This window comes from Chinchilla lanigera, unplaced genomic scaffold (assembly GCF_000276665.1).
Source record: "Chinchilla lanigera isolate Chin_1 unplaced genomic scaffold, ChiLan1.0 scaffold00084, whole genome shotgun sequence".
Lineage (NCBI taxonomy): Eukaryota > Metazoa > Chordata > Mammalia > Rodentia > Chinchillidae > Chinchilla > Chinchilla lanigera.
In genome coordinates this window covers 7,799,429-7,818,133 of record NW_004955485.1, presented here as the reverse complement: position 1 = coordinate 7,818,133, position 18,705 = coordinate 7,799,429, and the positions used below count along the sequence as shown (strand labels likewise).

The 18,705-nt window shown below is 57.4% G+C and overlaps 1 protein-coding gene and 1 long non-coding RNA gene across 9 annotated transcripts in view; one reads left to right on the top strand and one right to left on the bottom strand.

Moving 5' to 3' along the window:
* The window catches only part of Sufu (suppressor of fused homolog (Drosophila)), a 120,171-nt gene extending 107,281 nt beyond the window's left edge, over window positions 1-12,890 (top strand). For 3 of the 8 annotated variants that reach the window (XM_013504038.1, XM_013504037.1, XM_013504041.1), the window contains exons 11-14: window positions 7,375-7,443; window positions 7,605-7,702; window positions 7,992-8,102; window positions 9,817-10,933. In XM_013504038.1, coding sequence (XP_013359492.1) covers window positions 7,375-7,443; window positions 7,605-7,702; window positions 7,992-8,102; window positions 9,817-10,012 — 474 coding nt within the window. In that variant the 3' untranslated portion in view covers window positions 10,013-10,933. Of the gene's footprint in view, window positions 1-7,374; window positions 7,444-7,604; window positions 8,103-8,693; window positions 10,934-12,619 lie in introns of those variants that run through there. The other 5 variants (XM_005403833.2, XM_005403832.2, XM_013504039.1 and 2 more) reach the window with 4 other exon arrangements.
* Window positions 372-6,160, bottom strand: LOC106146579. The gene is made up of 2 exons (XR_001231078.1): window positions 2,779-6,160; window positions 372-2,469 (listed from the first exon to the last, which is right to left on the bottom strand). It is a non-coding gene; the product is annotated as an uncharacterized LOC106146579 (long non-coding RNA).
* Window positions 12,891-18,705: the final 5,815 nt, after the last annotated feature.

The following is an 18,705-nucleotide window of genomic DNA, read 5'->3' as shown; positions in this document are numbered from 1 at the left end:
GGTCATAGTGGTTCCGGGGGTTTGACCCAGTCTGGGAGTCTGCAAAGCATATATAGTCTTTTTGTTTTGTTTTGCGACAAGGTCTCACTGTGTAGTTCAGGCTGGTCTTGAACTCGTGGCAATCCTGCCTCAGCCTCCCGAGTGCTGGGATTACAGGTATGCGCCACCACACCTGGCCAAGCATTTGTACTCCTGACGTGGACATGTTTGTCAGCGTAAGTCTGCTTGCAGAATTCTTTCTCCTTCAAGGCAGCCTCCCCCTCCCTCCCACCAAAATTCTAACCCTTAATTAAAACAAACAGCAAACAAAGAACACCAACCACACTCCCCAGACTCAGCTGAGGTAGAAATGGAAGCTAGTGCTTTAGGGATATTGTGTTCCATAAATTATCTTGCCTTTTTCCACTGTTGTTATTACATTGTTTCATAACAAAATTACTTTGAACTATAAAGTTATAAATACATTTTAAAAGTCCCACTTGGTAACATTAGATTTCTGTCCACGTGGTATTGGTTGTTACTGTAGCAAAAGCTCTAAAATGTAACACTGCAATTAGCACAGCACAAGTGGAAGTCCCCTTCCTCCTAAGCCCGGCTATGCCCCGGCCTGCCACCTCTGCCAAGAACATGGGGGTGGGGCTGGCTCTTCCCTGGCGGAGCTGCTGGGGAAGACCGCAAGAGGCCCCGACTCCTGAGTCCGCAGGCTGCCATTCGAGGAAATGACGGCATGCACACGCTCTGAGCACAAGTGCCCCCGCCCGTGCGTGTACTGAAGGTTCCCATGCTTTGGGGGTGAAGTCCATCCAGTTTTATGTCGTATCTTCAACTCTGAACTTGCCCTTAGAGCCCTGCCAAACCCCGGGAATGTTTCCCTGGCCTGAGCGGTGGGGTGATCGGCGTCATGGGTTTTCAGGCGCCCCAGAACTGTAGGCCCTGGAGGACTCAGCCAGTGTCATGTGGCCCCTCACTCCTCTGGAAGGGAGCTTCTGAACCCCATAGAAAATCCCAATCTCCTGGCCCTCTGGCTCCTGGTATTCCCAACACCTCGCTCCCCGGCAGCGCCTCATTGAGCTAGGGCACTTGGTGCCGCGGGCTGTTGCCCAGGGAACCAGGAAGCAGTGGGAACAGCCACTGCCCTCAGCGTGTTTCAATAAAGTTGCTGTGCTGGGAGCTGCTTAATCAGAGGCCTATGTTACGGGCTCATTAGTGTGGTCCACCACGGGCCTGCTCGCAGGAGAGCTCGGGAAGGCTGGCCGAGGCCCCACATCCCAGGCATGCTCCCTCCATCACCGAGGGGTTTCTCAGGCCCTTTGCAAGGAACTCTGGAAACCTCCCCTACCCCCAGGCACCAGGGTCTCAGCCCTGGAGCCAACACCCACACCAGCCCCCTCCCCTCCCCCCTACCCCCCCACAGGCAGTCAGCAGTTTCCACATCTGCAGGCCGGCTCTCCTCCCCTTTAGGGTCTGCCTCTGTGGTCACAGGCAGCTCCCTAGCTTGTGGGAAGCTGGGCTTGTAAGGACTTGAGGGCCTCTAGGTCTCTTCTGGGGTGTGGCTGTCACCCTGGGAGTCTGCAGGATTCTTGGAGGCTAGGGTCAGACTTACAGTCACAGGTGGGGCCCGCTCGGCCACACCAGGAAGGGCCCAGACCCCTCGGTGTGAGCCCAGCACAAAGGCATCTTTGACCCGTGCTGCAGGGCGGGTGTTACCTAGGGCTGTGTGCTCAAGCCTGTTCGGGGCAGAGGAGCAGGAAGGAGCAGAACGCAGCAGACCCAGGGTGCAGGGAAGCCGAGACGTGTGTTCTCTTGGCTGCGGCTTGAACTCGCCCAGGGAGTCCCAGCTGAAGTGGGAGAGGCAGAGAGGACTTTCTTGCATCAGCCCGGGAGGCCTCACTCACAGCCTTGGCACCTGGCGCTGGCGCCCAGCCCAGACCTGTTATCTCCTGGTGGAAAGCAAGGCACAGACACCCTGCATGCTCGGGGGCAGAGCGACAGCAGAGAGGCTGAGACGGAAAGGCGGGCTAGGGACCCTGAGCCCTTGTCCAGAGCTCAAGGAATGGCCCCGAGCGACCCCTTCACCCACCGTCTCCTGTGCCAGCACTCGTCCCCTCCGTTCCTCCGTCCTGAGAGACCCGGGCCGGGAGAGGCGGGCTGCGGGCGTGCAGACGCACAGGAGCCCGCGTGCCGGGCAGACAGCTGTGCCTCTGCGAGGAGCCGCAGAGGCGAGAGCAAGGGCAGCCCTACCCCTGCCCGCTTTCCCGTCTGCCCCACCCCTGCTGCTCACCCTTGCTGGGACTGGAAGGTCTGTCAGCCAACCTGAGCACCGCAAAAGGGTCTTTGGAGCCTGCCAAGGCCCTCTTCTGCCCCGCTTACCCGTGTCCCCAAACTGCGGACGCCTGTCGTGGCTGGGTGTCAGTCTTGTGAGCAGAGCCCAGCCCACCAGGCCCAGAGGTCACAGAGGGGTCACATCGCCTAACAGCAGAATATTTTTGTGGGCCCTATACTGCTTTCTCAGCTGTGTGGTGTCTAACAGCTCACCCAGGTAGCTGCCTCAGGCCCAGCCACCCCCTAGCACCCCCAAAGGGAGGCCCCAGGCTCAGGAGAAGATGCCCAGCAGCTGTTAGAAGTGGGATCTGCTGCTCCCAGCCAGGCTTGGAGGAGTCCCCAGTGAGCTGTGCCCCCGCCTCCCCCACACCCACCCTCTGGGGAAGCCCGTCTCCGGGGTGGGCAGCTCCTCGCGATGGCTGCCGTTTCCCCTTCCACGGGTGGACTTGGCCACACCTGCTGTCCCTGGAGACCTCTGCTTGGGCTGTCCAGGTTCTTCACTGTGCAGGGCTCTGCCTAGAAGATTTAAAGTCCAGCAGCGTGCCTGGGGAAGGGAGGGCTGTAACTCACCACTGTGTCCCCAGCAGCAAGCAGAGCAGGAGTCTGAGCCTGCTTCTGGCCACCCACTGGGAACAGGAAATAAGTTCGGCCTGTTGGAGGCCCCACTGGGCCCCGCTGCCCACAAGCACATGGCTCTGCCCCCTCCCGGTGCGGTTGGGGGTGCCTGCAGGCTATGTCCTGGCTTTTGTCTGGCCTGGGTGAGGAGAAGGGTCACAGACGGAGCTGCTTGCTTGTGCCTGCCTCCTCTGCTGCCATTCTGGGTGCTGCAGTGGCACCTTGGCAGGCCCGGCCGCTGTCAACAGCGCATTTCCTTCCCTGCGAGGAGGAAAGGGAGGGAAGAGAAAGCTCAACTTGCTGGGAAGCAGGAACAGCATGTCAACACAGAGCACGCAAGGACCTGGACAGAGTGCGGATTGTCATACCAAGGGGAAGGAGTGGGCATTGTCAGCCACTCAGAAATATCATTGACCACAGACATTTGAATTGGCGTCAGCTCTGCAGCAGCTAGGCCCCTGCCTGCAGCACAGCCGGCCTGCCCAGGGCAGGCGCAGACAAAAGATCCCTTTTCAGGTTCCTTTCTGGAACTTGTTGGGGCCTGGAGAATTGAAAAGTTGTTGACAATCCTCCCTGACCACCAACCAGCCACGCTGTCCTAAGGCACCTGGTGCGAGGCTGTTGGAATAATTTGCTAACCTGGATTCCAGGCCCCTCCTTGGTCAGAGGTAGGAGTGAGCAGGGGCAGCCCCTGTCTCCCCTCCTGGCTCGGCTAGTCAGATGGTGGTGGAGCTGCAGCCACCAACTGTTGGTGAAGCCTGTCCCCGAACTCCCCTTCCCCCTGAGCCCATTTTGCAGTGCTCATCCACCATGAGAGCCTAGGGTGCGTGTTTTAATATGCAGGTGCCTGGGCCTTGCCCTGGTACTCTGACTCAGGGGCTTCCGTCTCCTCACGCCTCCGTGTTTCCAACAGCTTCGGGAGTGCACTGCTCAGCTGTGCTTAGGGCGTCTCTCACTAGAGGGTCTCCTTGCTCCCAGGGTTCTTTGTGCACAAACTTAAGCGTTTTATACCCTGCTCTTCAAGAGTGCAGTTATCATTGTCATTATTATCATCATCTTTGTTGCTTGTTTCTAGTCTAGAGGAACTGTCTTTGTTGTTCGTTCTGTGTTTTAATCGAGCAGTGGTTGAAGTGTACGCAGTCATCAGGCTGACCTAGAAATTTTCCTTACTGGCCGCACTTAAGCCATCTTGGGGCATGGCTTGCCTTCCCTTGCAGTTGGCCAGCCTGGCTTCTTGAGGCTGTGTGTCTGTGACACGTGGGGCTCCTGTCCGGCTGAACTGAGCATGTGGCCTGGAGACGTGTGGCTGGCTGCGGTTGGGGTTGCTGGTTTTCCAGGCCATTGGGTGAAGCCAGTTCTAGTATCGTACCAAGGATCTGTCTCATCAGGAGAGAGAGAAAAGCCAGCCCCGTGCATGCAGGCTTGCAGAGGTGTCTGCCGCCACCTGTCACGTCTTATTCTGGAGTCCTGCATACCGTCTCCCCTCCCTCTTGGCACCCACTGCCCTGCAAACTGAGGATGAGAGTCCCATCCCGTGCAGGACCTCCGCTGGAGTCTGTGGAATGACAGCTCCACTGTCATAGTCACTCCCAGCTTTGTTTGTGGCTGGGCCAGGCCACTCCACAGGGACCCGGTGAGCCTGAGGAGCCCGGACCTGGCCCTCTGCGGGTTTTCCCACAGCTGCGTCGGAGCTGCGCCGTCGTCGCTGTTCGTCTCCGGTGTCCTGTTGATCAGATCTGTTCACGTTCTCAGCTCCAGCTCTGACATACACAAAGAACAGGGCCTGTTTGTTCAGTCCGAGGCTCCCAGGTCTAACCCCAGAGGAAATTAAATTAGGTGCCTGGAGCTATGAGTCTGTCGTATTTCTTTGCAGAGAAGGTCATCCTTAGTATGACGCAGATCTCGTGTATAATTTTCCCTTTAATTTTTAAAAATAAAATAATGTGAGGTTTCCAGCAGAAACTAGCAAATCTCCAGAAGTGAAAATGGAGGAGTGACTAGAATTTTCCCCCATTTTGGGGTCTTGCCATCGCTTCCCCCGGCTGAGTACGAAATAAGTCCACACAGATGGTGCTGCACTTGGTGTAGCTCTGCTGAAAGCCTCCCCAGCTCACCCTCTCCGGCACCAGTTCCAGACCTCTGTCAGAGCACCGGGTTTAGGACTGAGTGTTGGTGGCATGACCGTTCCTGTGGCGGAAGAACAGCGCCCTGTGGTCTCACTGGGTGGCGCAGGCCTGCACACCCCCTCCCCCAGCACCAGCTGCCGTCCCAGACTCACTCACCACTCCCCAGCGGAAAGCCACTCCCTCCAGGTTATTTGTGGGCTCAGAGTGAGCCCAGTGTGGCCCGGCCGGAGCCACTGTCACAGGCTGGGTTTGAGCTATGCTTGTGTTTGTTCTGGCCTTTGCAGGGATGGCAGCAAGCCCCGGAAATGCCAGGAAATACAAATGTGACTTTTGTGCTACTCAGGCAGACTGGTGATAAGTGATCAAGAGCCTCTGGCCTTGGAGGTCGGGCTTTACCCTTTGGATACAAGAGAGAGGGTCAAGGCACAGGCCGCTGGAGGGCTGCGTGTGACCCGCTGAGGCTGCGGCCCAGGAAGATCTGTCCGCGCAGGGGGCTGGAGAAAGGGTGCAGAGGGGAACCGGTGGCGGGTGCTCTGCTAGGCTGCCTTTGTCCTCTGACGCTAAATCTCGCTCCTGGCTCCACTTGAGGCCTGACCTCTCGGAACAGAAACTTTGGTGAGGAGACAGGGGCCAGTGGTCAGAGCTGTTTGTCCCTGACTGGAGGATGGAGGATGCGTGCTGTCAGCCAAGGGAGGGGCCGTCCGCTGGGAGACGAGCCACCAGGATGGGCACAGTGTGTGTCCTGGAGCTGAGAGTTCAAGGCTCATTAGAAGCGCTTAAGACGCGGAGTCAGCCCAGATGTGGCTGCACTGTGGCCTGGGCTGAGCCCCACAGCTGTGTGCTGTGCCCTGTCTGCCTCGGTTCTCTTGTCTGTAAGGACACTGGAAGAACCCTGGGTGCGATGGTGTTTTTTCTGCTCAGCTGAGGTCGTGTTCTCACGTGTCACCTCCACCCTGTCAGCTTCCTTCCTCCGGGCACCCTGCCCCCAGAGGTCCCCCGTGACTCTCGCTTCGCTGGCCTCCCTCTCCCTGCCGCTTAGCTCCTCTCCTGGCGTGGAGACTTCCGTGATCAGAGTCAGCCGGCCCCCTGGGAAGCCGGGTGGGTGTTTCCCCAAGTTCTCAGTCCCCGTCCTTTCCACAGGAGGGTTTCGCTCGGAGGAGCCCTCCGTGTGGCCGCCCTGCTCACTGACCCAGGATCTGCGGAGAGGTAGAGAGGCAGGGAGAGCCACAGCCTGGGGAAGCTGGGGAGGCCGTGTGAGCAGGACAGAGGGCGGAGAGAGGGTTCCGAATGTTAAGACGAGCTAGACCAGGGCTCGAGGAGGTGTGGGTGCGGGGTGAGCGCAGCCTGACCAGAGAGGTGCTGGAGGAGGGCTGGGGACGCCCCGCGGGCACCATTCCCACCAGCCCAGAGCACCGCACGTGGTGCTCGTGCCAGCCAGAGTGGGTCCAGACTGCCTGCGACATCAGAGCGTGAGCTGGCAGGTGTCAGACGAAAGCAGCAGAGTGGGAAACTGGAAGGAACCTAGAGGAGAGGCTTCCCGGAAGTCTTGAAGAGCTCAGTAGCAGGAGGGCACGGTGTCGTACGTGTGGAGTCCCAGCCCTTGGGAGGCTGAGGTAGGAGGACCACAAGCTCAAGGCCAAACCGGGCTACATAGACCTGTCTCAAAAAAAAGGAAAAAAAACCGCACAGAGGCTGACTGGGTCAGCAGGTTAGGGCAGAGGAACCAGGCCGAGCGAGTGTGGATTCTGTGGTGGAGAGAGAAGTAGATTCTGCACACCATCTGTAAAATGAGAGGTTGGTCCGTAATCTCCGCATTCTCCAGCTCAGACTTTCTGGGATGTATCTTCCGGGGCTTTTCCAGACTCCAGACAGGGCTTATATTCCACAGTCAGACAGATTCCTTTTGTCTGCCAAGTTTGGGGGGAGGGCAAGGAGGACATGACAGTGGCTCCTCTCTGCCCTTGGCTTTTCTGCTGGCCTGCCTCGGGCAGGAGGCCTGAACAGGCAGAAAGATTTGTTTGGTGTTTGTCCCCGCCGATTTCCATCTTCCTTTTGGCCCTGGCACTGCCCACCTCCAGATGTCCCCAAGGCCTCTCCGCTCTGCTCTGACCTCCTCCCTGCCCCGCTCTGGCCGTGGCAGGCGGCAGCAGCGAGGGCACTGGGAGCGTGGTAGGAAGCAGGCCTCCCTGGGGCTGATCAGCAGGCTCGCGCCTCCTCCAGGGCCAGAAGGAAGAGTCACCACTTGGCAGTTGGTAAAGAGACCACCCATTCAAAAAAAATAAGAAAGGCCTCCCCTGTGCCTTCTTCCTAGATTCTGTTGACTGAAGAGTTTGTAGAGAAAATGTTGGAAGACTTAGAAGATTTGACTTCTCCCGAGGAAGTAAGCCTGTTTGGTTTCTCTGTCCTGGGGGGCCGGTCTTCAGGCGCTCGGGCCTGTGACGCGTGTCTGTGTCGCAGGCTGCTGCCTGAGGTGTGGGGAGAGGCTGAAGCCCCCAGCAGTGTTAAACAGCTTCGCTTTTCCTCTGTGTCCATGGACCACAGCTGTCCCCGCCCCACCCCCGTCCTTGTGCGGACACCAGCAAATTGTCTGACTTGCCGGCTCCTGAGAACCTCATTGAAGAGGCAGCCAGGGCGCTCAGGCCAGTACAAGTTCTCCCCAGCCCCTGCTGCTCCCTGGCAGGTTCTGAACAGAAAGCCCATGTCTGCTGCCAGAGAACATTCCACGGGGGAGTTCTGGTGGGCAGCGGGGGCCCCGGGCCACCCAGGAGCCTCTCTCCTTTCCTTCCTTCCCCAGCCACAGGCTCCCCTTAGTCGCCTCTTTCTGGCGAGTTTGGGGCCTGAAGAGCTGGCAGGGCCTTCCCGTGGCTGCTTGTCTCGGGCACAGGGATGGAGCCCATAATCCCTTTTGTTTTTCTTCCTTGTTCCCAGCACCCTCGTCTGTGGGGACTTACCTCATCCCGGAAAGTCCCTTCCCTCCCCGCCGCCTCCTAACCAGAACACCAGTGGGATCCGAGCCTTCCTGGCCTCCATGCCTGATGGGTTAGTGGAACATTAGCAAGCTGCCCAGGCCTCTGGAGAGCTCTCTGGCCTCTCTCCTGAGGCAGAGGCAGACCTTTGCCGTGCCCTGTCTGCCAGGAAGTATGCCTCAGGGAGAGCTCCTTCGCCACCCAGGGCTCCCAGGGCTCCTTCAGGCAGGACACGGAGGCCCCCAACGTTGAGGCTACAGAGAGTGCTTGGGGTGGACTGTGCTGGGCCAGGAGCCCCTCCGAGCCAGTCACCCCAGTGGTCCAGTGTACCCTCAGTCTTCTGGGGTACAGCCTGATGACCTGACTCACTGCACATTTCAAAATCATCCAGTGTCTCCTCCATGCTGGCCCACCAGCCCCCACAAGTCCCCAGTCGGTGAAGCCCGGGTCCCCATTCACTCCGACCAGAGCCAGCTGCCCCGAAGTGCTTCTGGAGAGTCCTCGTCACACTGGGGAGGCACTGCACCAGGCTGCTGCTTTGAGCTTGGGTGTTGAGGGGGTGGCAGGGAGACAGGCCAGGCGAGAGGGCCAGGAGCCAGTGGGAGCTCAGGAAAGTAGGTCACTAAAAACGACTTCTATTTTTTTGCTCCGCTGTCCTGTCCAGAGGCTATCCCCACACCCGCCCCACTCTCCACTGTGTCCTGGCGTGGAGAGCCCATCAGAGGGAGGTGGCGAGAGCCAGCCAGGAAGTGTCGGGGAGCGTCAGACCTCCGGCCCAGCCCCCAGAGTGCGGGAGCCCTGTTCTCACCTGCCCACCCGGCCTGCCTTAGAGCCAAGCCAAAGACAGGCCTGGGCCGGGGTGCCACTTAGTGACAGAGCACTGGCCTAGGGTGCACCGGGCCTTGAGTGTGCTCCCCAGTCCTGGAAAAAATAAGTAAAATAAAATAGAAGAGACCTAGTTTCCAAGCTCCAGCCTCAGTCCACATCCACAAGCACTTGGGGACCAGCCAGTCCCCACACTAACTGCAAGCCTTAGAATCCCTAGGGAGCGAATGTCAGCTCTCCTCGCCCTTCCCCAGAAACCCCCGTGAGTGGGAGAAACCAAACTGAGCTGGTTAGCGCTTCCTGGGGTGGAAGGCCCTGGCCTGTCCCGGCCACCACGAGGCTCTCTGCTGCGCTCCCAGGAGCCGCGTGAGGACTTGCTCTTTCAGAGCCTTCACCGCTCCCAAGCCGCCCTCGGCCTCCTCTGCTGCTATCAAGGGCATAGTGCAGTCTGACTTTGAGGCTGACTTTCAGCAAAAGACACAGAGGACAGGTTCTTGGGCCTTTCCCACGTCAGCCTTAGAAAGAGAGGCCATGAGAAAGCGAGGCCATGGCAGTGACACACCTCAAGCCACTTCCCTGTAGCATCTGCACCCTACCCGGCCCCCCATCCTCCAGCCCAGGGCCTCAGGGAGCAGATTCCTTACGTGCTTGTGGCCAGAGGCAGAACCAAGGAAGTGAGCAGGAGGGAGGTCAGCACAGTGGAGAAAAAAACTGAAAACACACGTCCTGGCCAGTTAGCGATTAGCAAGGCAGGGGGAAGGCGGCAGCAAGGGGACCCCTGTGACCGGAGCCCGGCCACCCACCTGGGCCCTGCGGAGGGAAGCCAGGCCTCCAATGGCCTGTCTTGCCCCAGACCTCAGGGACGAGGCCTGGACAAGTGCCTGCCTTTCTGCAGTTTCTGGGACAAAGGCAGTGAGTCTGCTAACCATGTGTGTGCTGGGTCTGTGCTTGCTCCCCCACAGTTCAAACTTCCCAAAGAGTACAGCTGGCCTGAAAAGAAGCTCAAAGTCTCTATCCTCCCTGATGTGGTGTTCGACAGTCCACTGCACTAGCCTGGGCTGGGCCCTGGAGGGGCCGAGGGGAGCCCAGGTGTTCCCCGGTGACTTCCGGCGTAACAGCTGCAAAAGAAAGACTCCCTCAATAAAAGGACAAGTGTGAGGATGACTACACAGCCACCACACCCACAGCCCGGTGGACCCCGTGCACGGGCCCCTTGCCCCACCTTCCTGCCGGCGCTGGGGCCTCGCTCTCCCAGCTGGGGCCATGGGGCCAGGCCCTCTGGCCGCCAAGCCAGTGCGCAGGCATGCGCAGACCCCTCCTCCCCGCTGCTGCCACAGGTTCCGGCTAAAGGTCTGACTCTGGACCCGTACTGTCCCCATGGTGGGGATGGCCTGGTCCTCACCCGTCCCTGCCGCACGGCCTGGTTGCAGCGTGCTCATAAGGGTGCGCTGCCCAGCTAGACTCGGGCAAGCCTGTGCTAGTCAGGCTGCTTCCACCACAGGGCCACGAGGCATCTCCTCCGGTCGTGTTTGGCTTTTTTCCTTATTTTATTTTGTAGAAACCGGATGGTATTTTATTGCTGAGCAAAGATGTCCAGAAGCCATGTATATAATATTTTTAAACCGAACCTTATTTCCAGATGAACTTTCTCATTCTCTCAGATGGGGACCTGGGCCCTGTCTCCCCACATAGCACCGCCAGAGCAGAATGCGTGGTTCTTGCCTGCCGGCCCAAGCCCTGGCAGAGCTGCGTCCCGGAGCCGGTGCCAGGGAGGTTGGAGATGCGCTGTGCACACAGCCCTTTGCCCAGTTCGCCTGGGGCCGCGAGGCAGGGCTGCAGCTTTCCCAGGGACTGGGCCCTGCAAGCTCCAGGGTCCTTAGGGGCTCAGGGCTTTGGTGGCCACAGCCTCATCTTCCAGGCCTTCCCAGCTGGGCAGGCCTCCCAGGACCACCCCCAGGCCACCCCCGCTTGCCAGTCGGGGCCTGGGCCTGCATCTCTGACCCCCGCCGCTGCCGCCTCATTCCCTGGGCTTCCCAGGGTGTAGGACTCAGGCTGATTAAAACCTGAGCGATCACCCTCTCCGACTCTCCTTCACTCGGATTTTGCTGACGCCGCTCTCCGCCTCCCTCCCTCCTTCCACGCTTTTCTCATCTTTCATCCCTGTTCCTATCCTGCATCCGGGCCTCTTGTCCTTGGCCCTTCCCCCAGTACTCACAGCTCACAGTCTGCCTTTCAGAAATCAGCCTCTCTAGCCCATGGTTTGGGGGTTCCTCTTGAGGTATCTCCTACTCCCGACCTAGGATCGGCAAGTTCCGATCCTGCCCAGTCACCTCCTACTCAAGGGACTGCTACTACTTCAAGATGACCCTCAGGCCTCTCCCAAGCAAAGTTACTTTGTCAGGGACGCAGCGGGTTCCTCCTGCCCTGGCCTGTCTCCACCGTACTCAGACACCACCAGGGTGCCCATAGGTGCACTCTCCAAAGACAGATCCAGCTAAAGGCCCATGAGGGCCCTGACCAGGCTCCAGAGAGCAGGATCAGGCCCCAAGGCCCAGTAGGCCTGCCCCTCCTGCACACCCCAGGGCTGCCTGTGAACTGTCATACTCAGTGTTTCAGGGCAGATCAACCGGTGACATATGAGGGGTGCTGCTCCAAGTCCTGCCAGCTGAGGTCCAGTCCTCTCTGGACCTGGTATGAGGACTTTTCCAGAAGGTTGCTTACTGGCCTTTGCCCGCACGGCAGCCCTGCCTTTGCCTGATCCTCTCCTGACATTTCTTGGGCCTCCATTCCTCGCCATCCCGACCAGCTTCTCCGTGGATTCTCCCTTCCTGGAGCCCTGCCTGAGGGTCCCTGCTGCAGGTTTCCCTGCCTGCATCTGCCTGGCTCGGGGAGGGTAAGCTGTCATCAGTCTGTGAGGCCTCCAGGAAACAATTTGCTCCGGGCCTGGAGGGTTGGCACCACTAGCATGGTGGCCCTGGCCAGAGGGCAGGGGATGGCAGAAGGAAGCAGGTAAGCTCAGAGGAGGAGCCCAGGAAGTCTGGGAGTCCTTCCTGCCCACCGCCACACTGGCAGCCTCATGCACATCCAGGGTCCTGCAGAGACCGGTGCCCGTCGTTCCCCTCCAGCGCACCAGCTCAGTGAGGACAGAGGCCCTCAGCCACCTCTGAGCCTCTTCTCCCTTGGGCTTGGGTTCTGTCCAGAGCTTTCTCAGGGAGGGTGCTCCACTGAGCTGCAGGTTTGTGAGAAGGGCCCTGCTGGACCTCGGAACATCCCCAGCACGGCTCCTGGCGGCTCTGTGGGACCCGCAAGCTCCTGTGGATGAGGAGGTCAGGAGCCTCCCTGGCTGCCTCTTCTACAGGCTTTCTCCAGGCTTGTCCAGTCCCTGCCCATCCCACCAGGCCCCGGATGCTAAGGCTTCTGAGAAGGGGCTCCCCGCCAGCTGCATGCCCACAATCCAAAGCAGACTTCTGGGGTGCCCAGGTCCAACGTGGGCTCTGAGAGGATGGTGACCCCAGCCGGTGCTCCAGAGGGCTGGGAGGCTCCCGCAAGGTGTGGGTCTGCTGGTTCTCTGCCCCTGTTCCCCTCCAACGCAAGGGGCAGAGCAGGAGCAGGAGCAGGAGCTGGAGCATCCTGCAAGCCAGACCTGAGGGTTTGGCACAGGGTTTTGCAATTGAGGATGCAGGAAGCCTGCAGGTCAGGGCCCCTGTGGGGCAGAGAGTTCCCAGCACTCTCCTTTTAATCTGGTCTTCCCTTTCTGGCTTCCAGGACGTCCGCAGCAGGTCAGGGGCCCGGCTCCCTGTTACAAGTCAGGACCTCCGTAGGAAGACCCCTCCTTTTGTACCAGTATCTGAATGCTGCAGTGAGCAGACTTTTGTAAAATTTTCTATTAGTTTTTAATGTCAGTGGCGACTCAGTTCCTGGGGCTTCAGCCAGCCTGGGACTTTCGTAAGGATTTTCGAGTGACTCACTTAGATGTCATTCCGCTGCCCCTCTCCTGTGGTGTAACCTAAGTACATTAAATGTGTTTGCAGAAGCACCTGAGTCCTGTGCTCTTTCAGTTGCCTGAACCGGGGAGCAGCCACTTAGAGGAAGGCAGGACGGGGAAGCCCAAGGAGAAGGCAGGGGTCCCAGGGCGCAGGGCGCCGAGCTGGGGACTCCGGCCATGCGACAGTGACTGCAGGGACCTTGCTTCCCTCTGGTCAGTGGGGGAGGAGCGAGGCTCAGGCTGCAGGGGTGAGTGGGCCGGTGCAGACCCTCTCCAGGGTCATTCCTCTTCTCCCCACCACTCACCCAACCCCCAAGGTGACGGAAGTGGCCCTTCCTCATCTCCGCTTTGGGAGTCCCATTTCAGCATTCCCTCCCTCTTAGCACCAGGAGGAGAGGTGCCCTCCAAGCCCACCGCCCCTACTGGTGACCACAGCTGGCGCACCCTTCCTGGCAGCTCCTCTGCCTGGGCTGGTAAGGAGGTGGGGGGTCTTCCTTCCCGACTGCCCAGGGGCTCCGCCTTGCCAAAGCCCAGTGCTGCGGGGCGCAGGAGGCAACAGCCCAGGGCTGGAGGCAGGCACGGGGCTTCGGCCTCCAGCGGACTTCCTGGGCCCGTGGGACCCCTGGGGCCCGCACACATTCCCTCCCACCCTGCTGGGCCCGGTTCTCTGTCCTGGAGAGTGGTGGGCCTCTTCTGATCCTCGCGGGAGGCTGGAGCTCACACGGAGCTCCTGGAACATCATGAGGCTGGGAGAGGGGCGTCAGCCCGCATTTAGGGTCTGTGCTCCTCCGCAGCCTCTGTGAGATTGCTTTGCCCAGAGGAGCCCTTCTTCCACTGTGACCTCCTGAACTCTGGCCAGGCTGGAGCAGCAGGGTAGGTCCTGCTGGACCTTAGTCACTGGTGGCCAGAAAAGGCCCACAATCGTGGGGTGGCCAGGCCCCGCGCCTGCTGCCTGAGACGGGCTGGGGCTTATCTCACTCTCTTTTTTTTTTCTTTTTTGAGACGAAGTTTCACTGTTCAGGCGGGGCTCGAACTCACGATCCCCCTCCCTTAGCCTCCTGAGTGGTCAGGTTCCAGGCACGCCCTGGTCTGACTCTGGCCTACAAAGACCCAGGCTCAGGGGACTAGAGAGCTCCAGAGAACGCAGAATAGCAAGGTCTTGTGCTTGGGTGGTTCCGGGAGCTAGTACCAGCCTGGTGGTTTCTGGTCCAGGATTCCTGGCCTAGACCAGGTCTCTAGAGCAGAGACTTCACCCCTAGATTGAGGAAGGGAGAAAATCTGCCATGTGTTCTCTAGTATCCCCCACAAAGGCCAGTCCATGTGCCTGAAGGCTGTGCCTTACCCGGGGAGCGGAGCCCCAGGACCAGGGAGCTGAGCAGTTTGCCAAATTGCCCTGGCTCCGAGGAGAAGGCAAGCTGGAGGTGACTCAACCCCGCTGCCAGGCACTGGGGCAGCTGCGGGCCCGGAGAGGAAGGCAGTGGGAATGCCGGGGTGAGGGAGAGCTGTGTCCCCAGACTGCAGGGCAGGGCAGGGCAGGGCAGGGCAGGGCAGGGCAGGATGTGGCCGGGAGGGGAGCGCCCACAGCGCAGGCCGCATAGCAGGGCCTGTAGGAGAGCAGAGTGGGGAGGGGGCAGCCGCCGGCCGCTGGTGGGTGTCCCTGGTCTGTGTGAGCCCAGCTCTGAAAGGCTTGTAGGGTGGTGGACAGAGGCCCTGGGCAGCAGCCTTCCGAGCGTGAGAGCCCCCTGCTTCTCCAGCGCCCGCACTTCCAGCCCTCACCCTGGCTCACCGCGGTGAGGCCCCCTGTGCACTCTGGGGATGCAAGGACTGGAAAACACTGAGTTCTTCCGGAAACCAAGTGCTGGGGCCCCTCTCCACAGGGAGGCAGACACAGGCCCTGCCTGAGGACCTGGGTGCAGGAGGGCAGAGGGCCCGGGAGATACACGCACGTGAGAGCCAGGAAAGAGGAAGGCAGAGGGGCGCTGTCCTGCCCCAGCTCCACCAGTGAGCTCCACGGGGCTTCCCCAGGCTAGCCGACCTGTGCCTCAGACCCTGCACCTGCAGTGGGTCTGCCTCATAGTTTTATATGCGGTAACACCCGTGACCCATCTGGCTCTACTCTGCATCTGTTTTGTTTTTGAGACAGGATCCCATTATGCAGTTCAGCCTGGCCTTGAACTCAGTACGTAGCCCGGGCAGGTCTCAAACTCATGGCAATCCTCCTGCCTCAGCCTCCAGAGTGCTGAGATTACAGTGTGCAGCACCACACCCAGTTTTGAAAGGGAGAATGGAGTCAAGATGACTGGTCCAGCCTGGATCAGCCAGAAACAGTCTGCATGGAGTCACCAAATACTCACTGGGCATCTGTGCCAGGCCTCATGCTAAGCACCTGGGTGCGTCAGTAATGAGAACCCCTCCTTCCCCAGATCTTATGTTTTTGGGATGAGCAACAGGCAATTTTATTTTATTTTATTTTTTTAATTTTTTGGTCTTTTTTAGACAGGGTCTCACTATGCTGTTCAGGCTGGCCTTAAGTTCACTTTGTAGCCCAGGCTGGTCTCAAACTTGCAGTGATCCTCCTGCCTCAGCCTCCCAAGTGCTGGGATTACAAGCTTGCGCCACCACGCCTGGCTAACAGGCAATTTTATATTAATATTTTATATACATAAAGCATTTTATATGTAAAGCATTTCTATAAGCATACATGTATACATCTGTGAATATAAGCACATATTTTATATTAATTTAATATAAGAGACACACACTGTGGAGGGAAGCAGAGGCAGCGGCACAGGGCCGGGGAGAGGAGCACTTCTAACTAGGTCAGGGAAGGCCACGCTGCACAGTGACATTTGAATAAAGACTCTCAATGGCAGGAAGGAGTGCGCTACAGAGCCACGTGGGGGAAACAGGCCGGGTGGAGTGAAGAGCCGCTAGGAAGACAGGCGCTCAGGTCGGGCCGGGTGTGCCTGAGGAGCACGGGGGAACAGGGGTGGCTGGCGCAGGAAGGGAGAGGCAGTGAGGCCGGCAGCTAGAGGCCAGGTTGTGCAGGGCCCTGGAGGCACTTAGAAACTTCAGCTTTTATTCTGGGAAAATTTTGTTTTCTTTTTGAGGCAGGGTCTGACTATGTAGCCCAGGCTGGGCTCAAACTGGTGATCCTTCTGCCTCAGCCTGCCAAGTGCTAGGATTATAGGCCTTTGCCACCACACCCCGATACCATTAGAAGAGTTTGAACAAAGCAGTGGCATGATCTGATGCATGTATTTACTTGTTCACTTATTTTTGAGATGGTGTCTCGCTATGTTACTCAGGCTAATCTCAAAGACCACTCAAGTGATCTGCCCATCTTAGCCTGAGTAGCTGGGACTTCAGGCTTGTACCACTATGACTTTTCTTTTCCTTCTTCTTTGTACTAGATCATGATCCTAGGGCCTTGTGCATGCTGGCAAGAGCTCTATCACTGAGCTGCATCACCAGATTTTTTTTTTTTTTTTTTTTTTTTTTTGAAATTGCCCAGGCTGGACTTAAACTTACAATCCTCCTTCCTCAGCCTCCCTAATGGCTGGGACTGTAGACACACGCCACCACATTTGGCGTAGACCTTGTTTCTTTGTACCATCTTTAGAGCATAGCACTGAGGCTTGGAGCTTGGAAGCCATTTCCTTCTTATTCCTTCACTCAGATATGCATTCACTCGCCCGTGTGTTCATGTGTCCAGCACATGACCTCTCTCGTGGGGAATGCAGAGTGCTAAAGGCGCAGGCTGTCTCCTCAAGGTTCAGGGACCCAGAGTTCAAACTGGACTGGAAAGCCAGGCATTGTAGTGCACACCTGCAATACTACCATTTGGGAGGCTGAGGCAGGAGGATTGCCATGGGTTTGAGGCTAGCCGAGGCTACATAGTGAATTCAAGGCCAGCCTGAACTGCATAGCAAGACACTGTCTCAAAAAACAAATAAGACAAACAGAGTGCACTGTATTGAATCTCAGTTTACCATTTACAGTAGTTTCTGATGCCCTGAAGTTTCTGTCTCAGGACGCATCTCCCCACCGAGGCTGTATGTGCTACTGCCTTTCAGCATTTCCACTGGGATAGTTGAGCCACCTCTACCTCACTTAGAAAGCCCTTATACCAAAACTTAATCCTCAATTTCCCCCTTCTTTGGAAATGGCCAGCTTTTGTTGGTGCCTAAGTCCTAGGGGGTCATTTTATTTTTGTTTGTTTTGAGACAAGGTCTCTGTATAGTTCAAGCTGGCCTTGAGCTCACTGTACAGTCCAGGCTGACCTCAAATGGTGATCCTCCTGCCTCAGCCTCCCAAGCACTGGGATTACAGGTGGGGGCCACCACGCCCAGATACATAGGAGACATTTTAAAACATTTTGTTTGCCAGGCACGGTGGTGCACACCTGTAATCCCAGCACTTGGGAGGCTGAGGCAGAGGGATCATTGCAAGTTTGAGACCAGCCTGGGCTACAAAGTGAGAGCTCAAGGCCAGCCTGAACTGCATAGCGAGACCCTGTCTCAAAAAGACAAAACCATTTTGCTCATTCATGTTGTATAATGTATTATCATACTGAACCCCATATCTTTGCACAAATATATATGTATATATAAATCAAGAATTAAAGAATTAAAAAATAGGTGCACTATTAGGAATTAAAAAGTAGGTACACTAGTTATAAAAGTATAACTCAGTGGTAGAGTGCTTGCCTAGCATGTGTGTGGTCCAGGATTCAATCCCCCACAGAAAAAGAAAGAAAAGAGAAAAAGAAAGAAAGAAGATTGACTGACCTAGGGGGAGCCAGGTGAATCCTAGCACTTGGGAGCTTGAAGCTGGAAGACTGTTAGTTCAAGACCAGCCTAGACTATAGAGTGAGACCTTGTCCCAAAAGTAATAATAATCACAAGGGGCTGGGGCTGTAACTCAATGCAAAGACTCTGGGTTCAATCCCCAGCACTGGAGATAAAAGGGGTGCTGGGCGTATAGCTTAGTGGTAGAGTGCTTGGCTATCAGGTGAAAGGCCCTGGGTTTCATTTCTAGTACTGCAAGAAAAAAAGGAAGAAAAATTAAAAACACTTTGGGATACATATATAAAATATAGACATACATGTCTGAAGTTCAGGAGGGTGTGCCACATACTTCTGGACTCCGGTCCTAGCCCTCTGTCGTCACTGCATGGACTCCCCTCTACCTCGAGTCCAGTCCATCCACAAGTCCTACTGGCTCCACTTCCAAAACACACAGCGGGTCTAACAGCTATCACAGGCAGCTCACGTCCGCACGCTCTCCATCCCGGCCCCCTTCCCAGCCGGCCTCTGCCCGGGACATACCTGCTCCGCTTCTGCATGTTTCTGCTTTAGCCAGCAGCGCTCTTCAGGCTGTCACTTGCCTGGCTCCTTGTGCACATTGAGGTCTCCGCTCACACATCACTTTTGCAGACCGCCTTTATGTGTGCCTCTGCTCTTACCACAGAAGTATCTATCTATCCATATCTGTCTATCTATGTATATATTTTTTGTACCGGGAATCGAACTCAGGGCCTCACGCTTGCCATGCAGGCGCTGTGCCACTGAGCTAGGTCCCTGGCCCCCACATATTTTTGTTTGTTTGTTTGGTACCGGAAATCGAACTCAGGACCTTGCGCTTGCCAGGCAGGTGCTTAATGCCACTGAACTATATCCCTGGCCCCCCCACATATGTTTTTATTTATTTATTTTGCGGTACCGGGGATTGAACTCACGATCTCGCGCTTGCCAGGCAGGCGCTTACGCCACTGAGCTATATCCCCAGCCCCAACAGTAGAGTGGCCTGGGCAGGTTTTTTTTTTTTTTTTGTCAAGTCCCAGGGATCAAACTCACGACCTTGC